Source organism: Entelurus aequoreus, linkage group LG22 (assembly GCF_033978785.1).
Source record: "Entelurus aequoreus isolate RoL-2023_Sb linkage group LG22, RoL_Eaeq_v1.1, whole genome shotgun sequence".
Lineage (NCBI taxonomy): Eukaryota > Metazoa > Chordata > Actinopteri > Syngnathiformes > Syngnathidae > Entelurus > Entelurus aequoreus.
This window is the reverse complement of record NC_084752.1, coordinates 18375117-18389335: the sequence shown is the minus strand read 5'-3', so window position 1 is coordinate 18389335 and position 14219 is coordinate 18375117. Positions and strand designations below refer to the sequence as shown.

The following is a 14219-nucleotide window of genomic DNA, read 5'->3' as shown; positions in this document are numbered from 1 at the left end:
GCTTAACAAGCTGGAAAAGGTCAGAGCTATTCAAATACTTGAGTTGTCATACTTTCTCTTTGTGGAGATGTGAGCAGATTCTTTTTAAACAGTCATTTAGAGTCACTAAATCACAACTTGAAAAACATCCCCTTAGTCTGTTAGTGTGTTTACACTTGGTGAGGATCAGCTGTTCTCCTTGCGAGGACTTTTTCCAGGTTCTCCTTTGTGGCTGAGCCTCTTCAGAACCTTCATGGGTTTAAACTTGGCCCCTTTTTTCTTCTGCGGCTGCTCTACGTCGGGCTCCTTATGGAAGTCTGACCAAGATGGAGAACATGGACACAATGTGTGACAAAGAATTTCATAGAACAGTGATTCTCAAACTGATACGAAAATTTTTATTTATTATTTAAGTACAGTGTTTTTTCCCCCTATATTCAAACACAGTGTTACTGTTCAATATTGGTCATTATGGTGATACTTAGAGAGCCAAGTGTTTTCTGGTGTGGTGCTTGGTGAAATAAGTTTGAGTACCACTCTCATAGAGAAACATTTATAAATTGTGAATACACATATTTAAAGTACAGTATGAAGTCAGAATGTCATGTATCTTTCATCCACTTTTATTTGGCCTATAAAGATAATGAACCAAAAATTCACTGATTAAAAATATTTATTATCTGCAAAAATACGGAATCATTTATTGTATTTAATACAGTAGTACCTCAATTTGCGAGTACCCATTTCTTATCTAAAAGTTTGTTTTTCTTTTTAAAAGACCATGTTACATGTGAAAATTGGGCTGAGCTGTTTTGGGAGGGCTTGTCATTCCATATTCTGAGTAACGAGCAATGTGCTCGTAGGCTAAGTTACCACTGTAGTTTATGTGAACGATGTGAAAGATGTTACTGCAGCAACAAATGGAGGAAGTGTGCCAACCTACCTTTTTTCTTCAGCATGGCTTCCACTAACTTATCTTCCTCCTCCTCCCTGCGAGAGAGGCGTTGTTAGTGTTCACAGTCATTAAGGACCATTGTGGAGCTAATGCAGGGGCCTCAAACCCGCAGTTAATTCGTGGCCCTCTACTGGAGGCTGACAAAGAATAGGGGTATGGTCCGTACCTCGATTTTTGGGCAACAGGTCTCGGTTTTGTTTCAGTAAGTTTATTGGGTGTAAAGAAAACAACTTTTTTTCCCCCTCACAAAGTTCTATCGTTATTTTGATTGTCATAAAAATTGTATTTGGAAGTAAACGAAGCATCATTGGTGTACAGAATACTTATGTGTTAATAGTTACTAAACACTTTCAAATGGTTAATTGCCTTTTATTCCTTGTATACTCATGCTCATCACCAGTGGTTTGGCAAACAGCAAGCGGTGACCTACATTGCAGGTTTTTTTTTAACTCCGATACTGTAGCTTATAATTATAAACACAAATTAAAAGCAGTTTGAATTTAAAGTAGTTTAAATGAGGTGTACCAACACAAAAAGTAAGTTTAATTATCATTTCAGGAACAAAAATGATTTGAACAAAAAGTGTCTGTAGAATGTTTTCGTTTCAGTTTGTTATATCTGAGGGGTTGAACAAAACACAAACAAAAAGTGTGATTAAAAAACTAATAACTTAGTAGATACGTTTGTTCTCTCTCTGGGCTCCACTCACAGTTATGTGAGGTGGAAGAGGCACAACGATGATTGGACATTATTTGTCGTGGCAACCGTGGACAGGCATGCTTGCGTACACACACGTACACAAACAAACACTCAGGACTGCGTTCTTTTGGGGCGGATTGTCCCATGAAGGGCTGATCGAATGGTCCGGTCATATGCCGAGTACTCAGTGTTGGGAAAGCTACTTGGAAAATGTAGTGAGCTAAGCTACAAGTTATTCTCGATTAAATGTGGCTAAGCTACAGGGGAAGCTACACTCCGGAGAATTGTAGCAAGCTACACTACAAACTAAACGGCAAAAGTAGCTTGCTACATCAAAGCTACATTTAACAGCATTTTTATCTATGGGCTCTCATGTCAATATTAATGTTATTGTAACTGAGTGTACAAAAAAACCAATAAGGGTCCATTACTATTAACTATCAGTCATTTAGCTGGGGACACCCTACATCTACCTCTAGGGGTCCCCACACCCTACTGTATGTATTTATTTTAGTTTGCCTTTTCTTTGGCCCACCCATGTAATGTTATTCATTTTCTCTACCTACAGTAAAGAAATTTTTAAAACAAATATATATATATATATATAGTGTCCGCCCTGAGGTCGGTAGGTTGTGAGTTCAAATCCCGGCAGAGTCATACCAAAGACTATAAAAATGGCACCCATTATTTCCCTGCTTGGCACTCAGCATCAAGGGTTGGAATTGGGGGTTAAATCACCAAAAATGATTCCCGGGCGCGGCACCGCTGCTGCCCACTGCTCCCCTCACCTCCCAGGGGGTGAACAAGGGGATGGGTCAAATGCAGAGGACAAATTTCACCACACCTAGTGTGTGTGACAATCATTGGTACTTTAACTTTAACTTAAAAAATATATAGAGCTTGACAAAAAGCTATATACCTACTACCTTTGCAGCTTGTAGTTTTGATGTAAGCTACCTGGCTACATGGGTCTAAAAGTAGCTAAGCTACAGGTAAAGCTACTCGCTAAAAAAGTAGCTAAGCTACTACCAAGCTACTGGAAAATGTAGTTAAGCTACATAGCTTTGCTACATGTAGCTTGTTACTGCCCATCACTGCGAGTTATGTTGCATCCCTAATTAATTAACAATTATTGAAAAGTAGCCCACGCAGCTAATGGTCCAATAGAGTATATTGTGGCCGTCTTGAATCCCACCACTGGCCACAACACCTACTACAACAAAAATGACAGCAAAACAAACATGCACAGCAACTACTACTACTACTACTATAATATTAATAAACAACAAAACTTCGTTAACTCTGAACATGCAACATTTTACAAAACAAGTCCTGCATAGCATGCTGGGAAACATCACTCTGAGCAAGCATGCTTTTCAGCACTTTCTAAGTACATTTTTAGCAGTGCTGTAGTTGTTCTTTTGTATCCTTCACTCTTATACGTTTTTTATCCCGTGTAATACCTCAAACATGTCAATTAGACGTTATAGCGTTAGTTCTTTTATGACATGGTTACATTGAGTAACGACTTCCTGCCATGAGTTCCCTAATACCAACAATTTACCCAATCAAAAAGCAACTTCTTTAAAGCAAGTGAAGTGTCATGACCTTCTCCAGAGGAGAAAATAATCAAAATCATGTATATACATAAAATTGTATATTTAAAATTTAAAAAAATAAAAACTTAAAGTCTAACAACTTGGTGTGACTACAGCTGCTGGTAGAAGTACCGGTAGTTGGCAAATTTAGTCACGTGATTAAAACGTGAACACTTGATGCGGCCAAGACTCTCTCTATGCAGCCCCCAGGTAAATTCAGTTTGAGACCCCTGCTTTAAGGGGTTTAACATTACCTCTGTCTGTCCTGGTCCATGTTGTTGACTATTTGGTTGCGTTGTTCAATAATGGTGACCAGTTCGGCCATCAGTTGCTGCTCACGGCTCTTGTCCTCCTCTGTCCAGTCTTTCTCTGTGAGGAAGTTGGCATTTCAATTATTACAATAAATACTGAAATAACAGGTAACTAGTACTGAACGTGATGACTGGAAAAGAAGAGTAAAATAAATCTAGAAGACAAACAAAATCAGACATTTTAGTTTCTGCATGAATGAGCTGGTCACATTCCTTTTGCGGCCAACACTCAATGTTTGGCTGAGTCCTTTGCTTTGTATAAATGCACTAGGTGATATTAATGTAAACAATAGGGACTTCCTGTGCTTCTACACAGGAAGGCTGCAGTTTGCTCAAGTGAAGCAGACGAGCTAACACAAACTTTAAATAGAACACAAAAGCAATGTGTCTTCCCTTAAGCCCTGCAACCAACCTGGTTTGTTGAGAAGACACCTCAGCTCATACTCCACATCAGCTTGCCTTTCTTCAAGGTTCTGCTGCTTTGCACTGCAGAGTGTAGAAACACATAATACGTGATTTGTGGCTTATAAATAGCAGATAATGAACCATCCAGAGTGTACACAAGTTAGCATAGTACAAAAACTAGTGTTTAACATGGCCATCAATCTTGAATTTTAATCTGCAATATGTTTGCATTGTCACGTTGTCCAGTATGTCACTTTATTGATGCAAATTATTTTTTAGGCTTTTGCGGGCCACAAAAAATAAAGCACCAAATATTTCTTGCTAAATGTACTGTATTTATTCTTTCAAATTTAACAGAAAAATGAACTGCATGCAATTGCATATTTTCTAAACTTCTATATTATCTGATTATGCAACTGTTCCAAGCATTTTTTGTTATCAAAAATGATTACCTAAATATGTGCTTGTCAACCTGTCTTATGATTTAAATGCAAGTTATTGATCAATTTGTTAGTAAAAATATAGTAATCAAAGGCATAGGAAATTGAGTTTGAGTTTATTTCGAACATGCAAACATACAACATGATACATCACAATTTCCAGTTTCTCTTTTCAACATGTTCGAAAAGGAGTAGGAAGAAGAGCTTATTTAATCCTACCTTTTCTTTTACATAACAGTTGCTTAAACTTTTGTTCACTTCCTGTTCTCAATTTATTCACAATACACTGCATAAATAATCACAATAAAAATAAATAAATAAATAATAATTGGTGAAGTAAATTATATTTATATTTCATATGATGAGATGAGTAAGATTATTTTGAGAATGAATGAATTGATTAAATAAATTCAGAATGTTTTTCATGGTTCTTCTTTGTAAACACTTCAAGTTTGAAGAGTTTCTTGAAGTGGATCATATTAGTACATTGTTTGATTGCTTTGCTTAATCCATTCCATAATTTAATTCCACATATTGATGTACTGAAGGTCTTAAGTATTGTACGTGCATACAAATGTTTTAAATTACATTTTTCTCCAAGATTATATTTCTCCTCTTTTTTTGAGAAGAATTGTTGTATATTCTTGGGTAGTAGGTTATAGTTTGCTTTGTGTATAATTTTAGCTGTTTGCAAATTCACTATGTCGTGGAATTTCAGTATTTTTGATTCAATTAATAAAGGGTTTGTATGTTCTCTATATCCAACATGATGTATTATTCTAACTGATCTTTTTTGAAACACCGTTAATGAATGATGTGTACTTTTGTAGTTATTTCCACATATTTCTACACAATAACTCAGATATTGAGTGATAATGAGGCGATGAAACGTTTATTGATATACAGTAGCTACATGTGGTGTCTCTGAGGGCGGCCATAACTGCAAAGTGTCCCTGTATGTAAACGAGTTTGACACCACAATTGTATTTGCTGAATAAAAAGAGGAGTGTTTCTTTGGAACATGTAATACACCGTAAATTGCTATCATTGGCTTGAGCAAGTATGAAGGGGTGCTTTTTTGTTGAAGCGGTATAGAAAATGGATATACAGATATGTATTAAGAGATTGCATTGAGTTTTACAGCAGAAACTCTAAAATGTGAAACATCAAAACTGGTGCTACGGTTCCAAACTGCTCATTAAAGCAGAGTTTAATGTATCGGTTGATGTGATTAGATTTCCACTGAATGTCTTTTGATGCGTTAGTCAACTTAACAATGTTCATTGTAGCTTAATGGTGCCTGAATATTCAAGACAAGATAGGCCCTAGTGTGTGAATGTGAGTGGCCCTGCGATGAGGTGGCGACTTATCCAGGGTGTACCCCACCTTCCACCCGACTGCAGCTGGGATAGGCTCCAGCACCCCCCGCGAACCCGAGAGGGACAAGCGGTAGAAAATGGATGGATGGATGGAAGGTCTAGTTTTTTCCTCTTGCTGCAGTAAACTTACGTGTAGACCAGCTCAGCTTCTCGTCGGACTAACTGGTGTTTCTCATGAATGAGCGTGAACCAGTCGACCAACAGGTGCTCTTCATCCTCATCTGAAAACACAGGTAACAGATATTATAAAATTCACTTCTTTCAAAATACAATTCTTATTGTTTTATTTATTTTATTTGCATAGCCGGCAAACAAATTGCTTTACTTCAGTCTGAGCGGCACTGGTTTTATACCATTAGTGTTGTCTCTGAGTTTCTTCTCCAGCCCCACGCCTCTAAGCTCCAGCTCATCCAGCTGCTTTTCCAGCTGACTCATCTCCCAGTGGATGTCGTCCACTGGGATGTACTGGTCTGACTGCACCTGGATCAGTGTGTGCATGAAAGGTTCCATTAAAAGTGTAATCTCCTATTGAAAATAAATAAAATAGTCAGTAAGTGTTTGTACTTTGCGTTTGATAAGTGGGAAGCCATGGCCGGGGGCTGGCGGTCTAGAAGGACGAGGACCTTTCGGGGGTTTGTTTTTAGATTTGGTAGAAGAGGGAGAAGGTTTCCTGTTGAATGGATTTTCCTTGCAAATTCGCTAAAATGAGAAAGAGGATCTCAATTTAAAAAATTCATGGTGAAAGCTGGACTATATGGTACGGTTCTGTTACCTTGTTATGTGAAGAGGTCGCTCCTGAGACTAATGGGCTCGGGGTGGTTGCGGGTCTGAGTGGAGAGGGTCCACTTTCTTTGGACTCATTGCTGCGACTGACTTGCGGGGTGGCAGGGGCGGAGCTTGCATTTGATGACACGGATGGAGAGGGGCTGAGGAAAGAATGAGGGAGACCCTCGCTGGAAGAGGAGGATGGAGAAGCTGTAGACGGTGTACAGATGGAAGGCTCTGAGACACTTTTAGAGAAACAATGTTCCTGGCCCTTGCCTCCAGCGGTTGCCGGGGGTTGATGGGAGGAGCTCTGGTCAGACCCAGAAGACAAACTCTCCACACTGAGAGTTGGAGAGCGAGAAGACTGCTGAGAATGCAGAGGAACTGAGAGGGAAACATAATTTGGTTGAAATTAAAAAAGGCAGCAGATATACATGATTCAATGTGTTTTAAAGAGAATGCAAACAGAATGGTTGGAAAAAATAAAAACAAGAAAAACATCAATGAAAGCATTTAATCTTGTCTTTCATGTTTAATCACTTTTAAATTTAAAGGCCTACTGAAATGAATTTTTTTTATTTAAACGGGGATAGCAGATCCATTCTATGTGTCATACTTGATCATTTTGCGATATTTCCATATTTTTGCTGAAAGGATTTAGTAGAGAACATCGACGATAAAGTTCACAACTTTTGGTCGCTGATAAAAAAAGCCTTGCCTGTACCGGAAGTAGCGTGACGTCGCAGGTTGATGGGCTCCTCACATTTCCCCATTGTTTACACCAGCAGCGAGAGCGATTCGGACCAAGAAAGCGACGATTACCCCATTAATTTGAGCGAGGATGAAAGATTCATGGATGAGGAACGTGAGAGTGAAGGACTAGAGTGCAGTGCAGGACGTATCTTTTTTCGCTCTGATCGTAACTTAGGTAAAAGGGCTCATTGGATTCCACACTTTCTCCTTTTTCTATTGTGGATCACGGATTTGTATTTTAAACCACCTCGGATACTATATCCTCTTGAAAATGAGAGTCGAGAACGCAAAATGGACATTCACATTGACTTTTATCTCCACGACAATACATCGGTGAAGCACTTTAGCTACGGCGCTAACGTGATAGCATCGTGCTTAAATGCAAATAGAAACAAAAGAAGTAAGCCCCTGACTGGAAGGATAGACAGAAAATCAACAATACTACTATCAGGAGACACCGAACCAAACACTGGACCTGTAACTACACGGTTAATGCTGTGCCGCCTGTCGAAGCCTAGCAATGCTGTTGCTAACGACGCCATTGACGCTAACTTAGCTACGGGACCTCGTCAGAGCTATGATAAAAACATTAGCGCTCCACCTACGCCAGCCCTCATCTGCTCATCAACACCCGTGCTCACCTGCGTTCCAGCGATCGACGGTGCGACGAAGGACTTCACCCGATCATCGATGCGGTCGGCGGCTAGCGCCGGATAGCGCGTCTGCTATCCTCAAAGTCCTCCTGGTTGTGTTGCTGCAGCCAGCCGCTAATACACTGATCCCACCTACAGCTTTCTTCTTTGCAGTCTCCATTGTTCATTAAACAAATTGCAAAAGATTTACCAACACAGATGTCCAGAGTACTGTGGAATTTTGCGATGAAAACATAGCTGTTTGTATTGTGATACAATGTGTCCGAATACTTCCGTTTCAACCATTGACGTCACGCGCAAACGTCATCATACATAGACGTTTTCAACCGGAAGTTCCCCGGGAAATTTAAAATTGCACTTTATAAGTTAACCCGGCCGTATTGGCATGTGTTGCAATGTTAAGATTTCATCATTGATATATAAACTATCAGACTGCGTGGTCGGTAGTAGTGGGTTTCAGTAGGCCTTTAAAGCTATCATAATCTGACGCAATAAATTTACCATGAATAAATAAAAGCCATGATAATGATGTTACTGTGTGATAAACTGCATACTGAGAACAGTTACCAAATAATATTAATCAACAAGAGTTTCCTGTTCAATCATGTTTTCCATTACTTTTGTGTTTTTAAAAAGGGCAACCTGGAAACAGGTTAATGCAGCGCTGGAATAATGCAAAAGACTGCACAGGGTCGGTCCTACTTATGCTCCTAAATGGCCCCCCCCCAAAAAATGTTTAAAGATAGTTTGATTTTATAGTGTATTTTAGGGACTCTCTGCATTAGTGGTATTTGATTTACATTTTGTTTTTACATTTGCATGCAGAATCATGAAGGTGTCGCTCTAAACGGTGTCATGTTCTAACCTTGGTTCACAGCAGGTGGCCGTGGTACAAGAGGTGCTGGACGCTTTTTACTTTTAGCACTTCCTGGGCTGGCTGAGCGGGAGGAGCTTCCTGTGCTTGGGGGCGTGTTGGCATCGGAGGCATCAGCCACCTGTGTGATACTGTACCATGGGTGACTCGCCGCCATTGTTGTTGGAACAGCAACACCTTCCTCCTCTTCTTCTGCTTCGTTATTTTCATCCTCATCATCCTCAAAAGGGTTAGAGGGCAAGGGGGGCGTACTGGATCTGGAGCCTTCGTCTTTAAGAGAAGACACAGAGCCTGTATTGGGAGATGTTGACAGTCCTGCAGAGGGACGGGGAGGAGCTTTCTTCTTCTTGGTTTCTGATTGGACCAGGGCAAGCCAAGGTGGATCTTTGGGTTTATGTGAGCCACGGGACAAGCTGGACAGTGAGACAGACACATGGATATGTCACAGAGGGGAATAGTACACGTGGATTGGCAAACATTCAATACGATGTCGCTCAGACAACAGACAGGGAACGGCAAAGATGAGATGAGATGAAAACAAAGAAAAGTTGGTTTGATTGAAATTCATCTACCTTCCTGGAGACTTCGATCTCTCCCTGGGTTTTGGAGGGGTGGGCAGACTCTGAGGTTCACCTGTGATTTTAGATGAAATATAAGCATCACTCAACTTTTTTCACCTTCACAATCATTTTCACCTGAGAGGGATCACGCACCAGCTGCAAGGCTGTCAGCTGTTCGGGGTAGTCTCACACGTGGGGAAGGAAGGGGCGGTGGGGTGATCTGGGCAACTCGGCGAGGTGCTGGCACTGGTCTGGGTGTGGCTTCATTTTGACTGACATGTGCAGCTGGCAGGTCACCGTTAGACTTATCATGAGTTAGTGATTCTTCTTCCCTTGCTGATTCATCGTCACCTTCATCATCACTCTCATCAAAAGGGTTTGGAGGAGAAGAGGGACGGTGTTTGTCTTCAGTCTCTCTACCGTCATTAAGCATGTCTGTGTCTTCCAAGGTGACCTTGTTTGTTTGCACAGGAGTGACTATGACAGTCATGTTTGTTGGCACCTCGTTCTCATTCACCTTGCCCACTGGGGAAGGGGTCTTTTCTTGGTTCGTCTCAGAGGTCGAGGCGTAGGGGCTCTTGCTGCAACCGATCCTGGCCGACTGGACTACAACCGGCCTCTGGCTCAGATCCGGTCGACCATTCTGATTTGCTGGAGCTTGCCTTTTAAGGTGGTGGGTGCAGACCAACACTCCAGAATCACTTTGTAGTTTGTAGGATCCAGGTAGCAAAGTGCTACGACACTCAGTGCACCTAAAAGTTCAATATATCCAGACCAGCAGAGAACCACGGAGAAAGTGATATCATCGTTACTTGACCGGTTTATTATACAGATCTTGATCTTAACCTTAATACATTTATTCTTTGCACAATAAAAGTGAATACCAATACCACTATGACATATATATCTACAACTAGTGTGTGTGCCGAATGGTGCCACAAATTCACCCAAGACAGCTCAGTGCTCACCTGAAGCAGTTTCGATGGTATAATTTGCCGTCTATCAGAAACCGCTGCACCAGATGGACATGCTTCTGACAGGCAGCACAGGTGCTGCTAAGCGTGCTGCGCTTTGTCGCTTCCAGACCCGCCTCCTTGGCTTGGCTCGGCTAGTGCAAGTGACCAGGACGTAGTTTCCACAGGGGGAGGACAGGCAGGAGATGTCAGGGGAAGGGGGGAGATGCAGAGCAATGTAGGAGGGGAAAATCAAACATGGATTAAGGATTTGAGGATGTGGATTCATCATTGTGTTTTACCTTTAATCGTTTATGTACTTGGTTCCTCTTATTCAAGTATTTCAAAAATCACAGCATTATTAAGTGATTTTAAAACATCCCTTAATCAGAATCAGCTATATTGGCCAAGTATGTTTAACACACAAGGAATTTGACTTGGAAGACTGTGTTCTCTTTGTTCAATGTAAGAATAAAAGAAAAGCACAACAACTAAAAAAATTATACAAATCAACTTAATTTTAAATACAATTCATGATCACAACACTGTATTTAGTTGTTTAAAAGTCCACATGGCTTGTGTAAGTAATGGTAGTTCTATATTTCCAGTATGTAGGCCAGTTTACGGTGTGATTTAAGGTTTGTTTCTTTAGATTACGGTAAAGCAGATTAGTGGTTTAGCAGCATGTGCAGCAGCCTAGGTATATTAAATCTTGGCACCGTGTTAAGGCAGTACAAAATTTAGCATACTGTAATATGTACACAAGGCTGACCTATCAGTTTTATTTCCACCTTTTAACCCCCTAACCCTGCCCACCCTACTGCCTAGACTGATGACCAGAGAGTGGAGGGGGGGTCAGATGTGGGGGAGGAGGAAGTACAGGAAGAGGAGGTGGAATGGATTTCCATCTGAAGAAGGGGTGACAATGCCAGTACATGGGTGTGTAGGGGTGGAGGAAAGAAGATTAAGGCATGGCAAAGAGAAGAGAGACAGGATACAGATGCTATCTTTGTAGCCGACGATTGTTTTCCATCCTTACTCTACCGCTTGTCCCTTTCGGGGTTGCGGGGGTGGAGGGGATGGGGGGCTGGAGCCTATCCCAGCTGCACTCGGGCGGAAGGCAGGGTACACCCTGGACAAGTTGCCACCTCATCGCAGGGCCAACACAGATAGACAAACAAGCATTCACATTCACACACTCGGGCCAATTTAGTGTTGCCAATCGGTTTTGTTTTATTTTATCCACATAGTGTAACAAAGTCACAAATATTAAATACTTATTTTTAAAGAATTTTTTTTATTTTTGTGGGTGTTAAAGAACTAAAAACTGTACGACCAACTAGCACATGCAAACATTTCAAGGCTTCAAGATACATCCAGATTTTGAACAAAGATTATTTGATCTTTTTCAAGCACTTAATGACAAACTGACCTGAAAAGTAAAACATGCAAAAGGGTAACCAGGCCTCGGAAATTAGAATCAACACATATATTATTGTATGTGTATATGCAAAATTATTATTTGCCAGATCACTTGGTTCCAAGGTAAAATCAAATTCTTACCTCAGACTCAACCTCTCTGTCATCTAGAGGAGTCGGGGGCTTCTTTTGTGCTGGCTCGTTATGAGTAAAAATGGCTGGCCTCTTCATGGAGGGAAGGTTTGCTGTAGAAATAGAGGAGTAAAACTGAAGTACTTTTGTAATTTGTCATGTTGGCCGGTCTGAAATGTATTGGTAGTCGGAACGTATAGAAAACAATGCAGTAAATTTGGACAGATCAATCCTGATCCTTAGTATCGGATCGGACCATCACTAGTACCGGTACAAACCTTGAGACTTGTTGTTGAAGAAGTTGTAGTACTGGGAGACATAGGTGATGATGCTGAGCTTGTCAGGAACCTTCATCGCTACCATGTCTTCTGGGTCCAACAGTGCTGGAATCCCCAGCTGCGTCTCAGCCACCTCAAAGGCCTGTGGTGAAGCAAAAAAAGAAAACAGATTACAAAAAACTCTTCCAAAACCATGGCGTGGTACACCATCATCTGTTGGACATAAAGGAGTGTTTTGTTCCACTGTGACAAGCAGTCTACAAAATAAATTAGATGCTAACTCCTGCTATATAACAACAGATCCTGGGCAGACGCATTCTAATGACAAGATTATTTACCATGTGACAGCAGTCAAATCTTGCCTACAAAGCACTATAAAACATCCCAAAACCTCCATCTCACGTTTTGTAAGTATATATGTAATGTAATAACACACACATTCACAATAACATGTAATATTTACGTATTTTGATAATTTCACAGACGCATCACAACGTTCAATATTTCCTTCAACATTATTAACACTATTAATAATGGCAGACTTCATGAGAGCAGACAACAACTAATTTGAGACAAATGATAATCCACACCAGAACCTTATATTTTTTAGGCCAAGTATATAGAGGATGAGCTACAAGTTTTAGAAGCTGAGTGATAAGCATATCCAGCAAGTAGCACTATTGCTAAATGCTAAACAAGAAATACAAACTACGAACATAGTAAAACATAACTTACTGTGCAATTTCTGCTCTGTGGGATTCACACTGATGGGATTTTCATATCTTTCCGTTTACATGAAGAATGAAATATAATCTTCAGGCAGGTTTAAAAATAAATAAATACATAAATAAAAAAAGGTAATTGCTAACAAACCTCTTTTCTTGTCTTTTTCGCTATCTCAGGGTCTAAGTTGAATGTCAAAGTTGACCAACTTCTGGGTTTATGGCCACAAACTTCTACTATACAAGTGAGAGGCTTTACCGACTCAGAGGCGATGCAGTAGCTCACTGGCTCAGTATGTCAATAGCTGCATAAGAGAGTTACACCTGTGTGATCATGGCGCCACTAAAAGTAGTTCCTCAGCGTTCACGCTTTTAATAATATCTCTGACACTTGGTTAATATGCAGGTCACAACATGTAAATGGAGTATTGTTGGCAGTTTTTGGATGTTTTTAGAGGGCTTTATGAGTGCTACAGATGACTCCCATTACATTCTTTGTTAGCTACCTCATACTTGCCGTATAATACCAGTTAGAATGAATTAAAAAAAGAAATACATATGTTCTTGTCTTACATAGGGATTGTGAATGATAGGCAAATTTCCAAAAAAGTGCAGTTCCCCTTTAAAAAGATGCACACTCCTTATTTGCAGTGTTAAATTACTTACTTGTGCTTAACCCTTAGGAATATAATGAACAATTTGTTGTCATTGATTAGTCAGCAGATTCTCTTGTGGTTCTTCAGCCAACGTCTTCAGTTTTTTGAAAGCCAAGGGCTAGAAAGAAGGTCGACAGCAAATCTGCCAAACTTTTACTCACACTAAAAATGAGCAGACTTTCTTTTCAGAGCTTAAATATACAATTGATTTACTGGAAAAAACTAAAATGTGTTTAAAATCTGTGCTTGTTTTATTTATTAAAAAACAAACATGCCGTATTTAAAATTCTTTACAGTAATGCTCAGTTTGACACTCTTAGAAAGTTATTAAACAGTACATGTGTTATTTTAGTTTGCAGAAGTAGAACTACAATGCAATAATGTGTTCCCCTTGCCACTTAGCAGTTGATTTACTGCGGTCTTAGTGCACTGTGGATTTTAGAGTACCATTGAAGTTTCATGTTAAAATTACATAGGTTTTAGACTGTATGAAGTGTTTTAAGAACATATGAAGTGTTTAGAAGTGTGTGTGAAAGCTGAATGTGGGCTTATACAGTCGGTAAGTGCGTATGATAGTCATATAACTCAAAACAGTGTCCCTACTTTGCGGAATTTCACTTCCCACAGGCGGGCTGTATCATTACCACTGCAATGTACAACTACATTATATTTATATTGTTAAATTAAT

General features: G+C 40.1%; 1 protein-coding gene across 1 annotated transcript in view; it reads right to left on the bottom strand.

The window, feature by feature from the left end:
• Positions 1-14219, bottom strand: part of micall1a (MICAL-like 1a) — a 37118-nt gene that overhangs the window by 1390 nt on the left and 21509 nt on the right. Inside the window, exons 3-16 of the mRNA XM_062033388.1 lie at positions 12154-12295; positions 11888-11988; positions 10340-10479; positions 9525-10123; positions 9384-9444; positions 8803-9224; positions 6539-6915; positions 6331-6465; positions 6120-6246; positions 5897-5987; positions 3955-4028; positions 3486-3600; positions 923-969; positions 1-296 (exon numbers count right to left, since the gene is read on the bottom strand). The exon at positions 1-296 is cut by the window's left edge and continues 1390 nt beyond it. Coding sequence (XP_061889372.1) covers positions 166-296; positions 923-969; positions 3486-3600; positions 3955-4028; positions 5897-5987; positions 6120-6246; positions 6331-6465; positions 6539-6915; positions 8803-9224; positions 9384-9444; positions 9525-10123; positions 10340-10479; positions 11888-11988; positions 12154-12295 — 2562 coding nt within the window. The 3' untranslated portion in view covers positions 1-165. The remainder of the gene's footprint in view (positions 297-922; positions 970-3485; positions 3601-3954; positions 4029-5896; positions 5988-6119; positions 6247-6330; positions 6466-6538; positions 6916-8802; positions 9225-9383; positions 9445-9524; positions 10124-10339; positions 10480-11887; positions 11989-12153; positions 12296-14219) is intronic.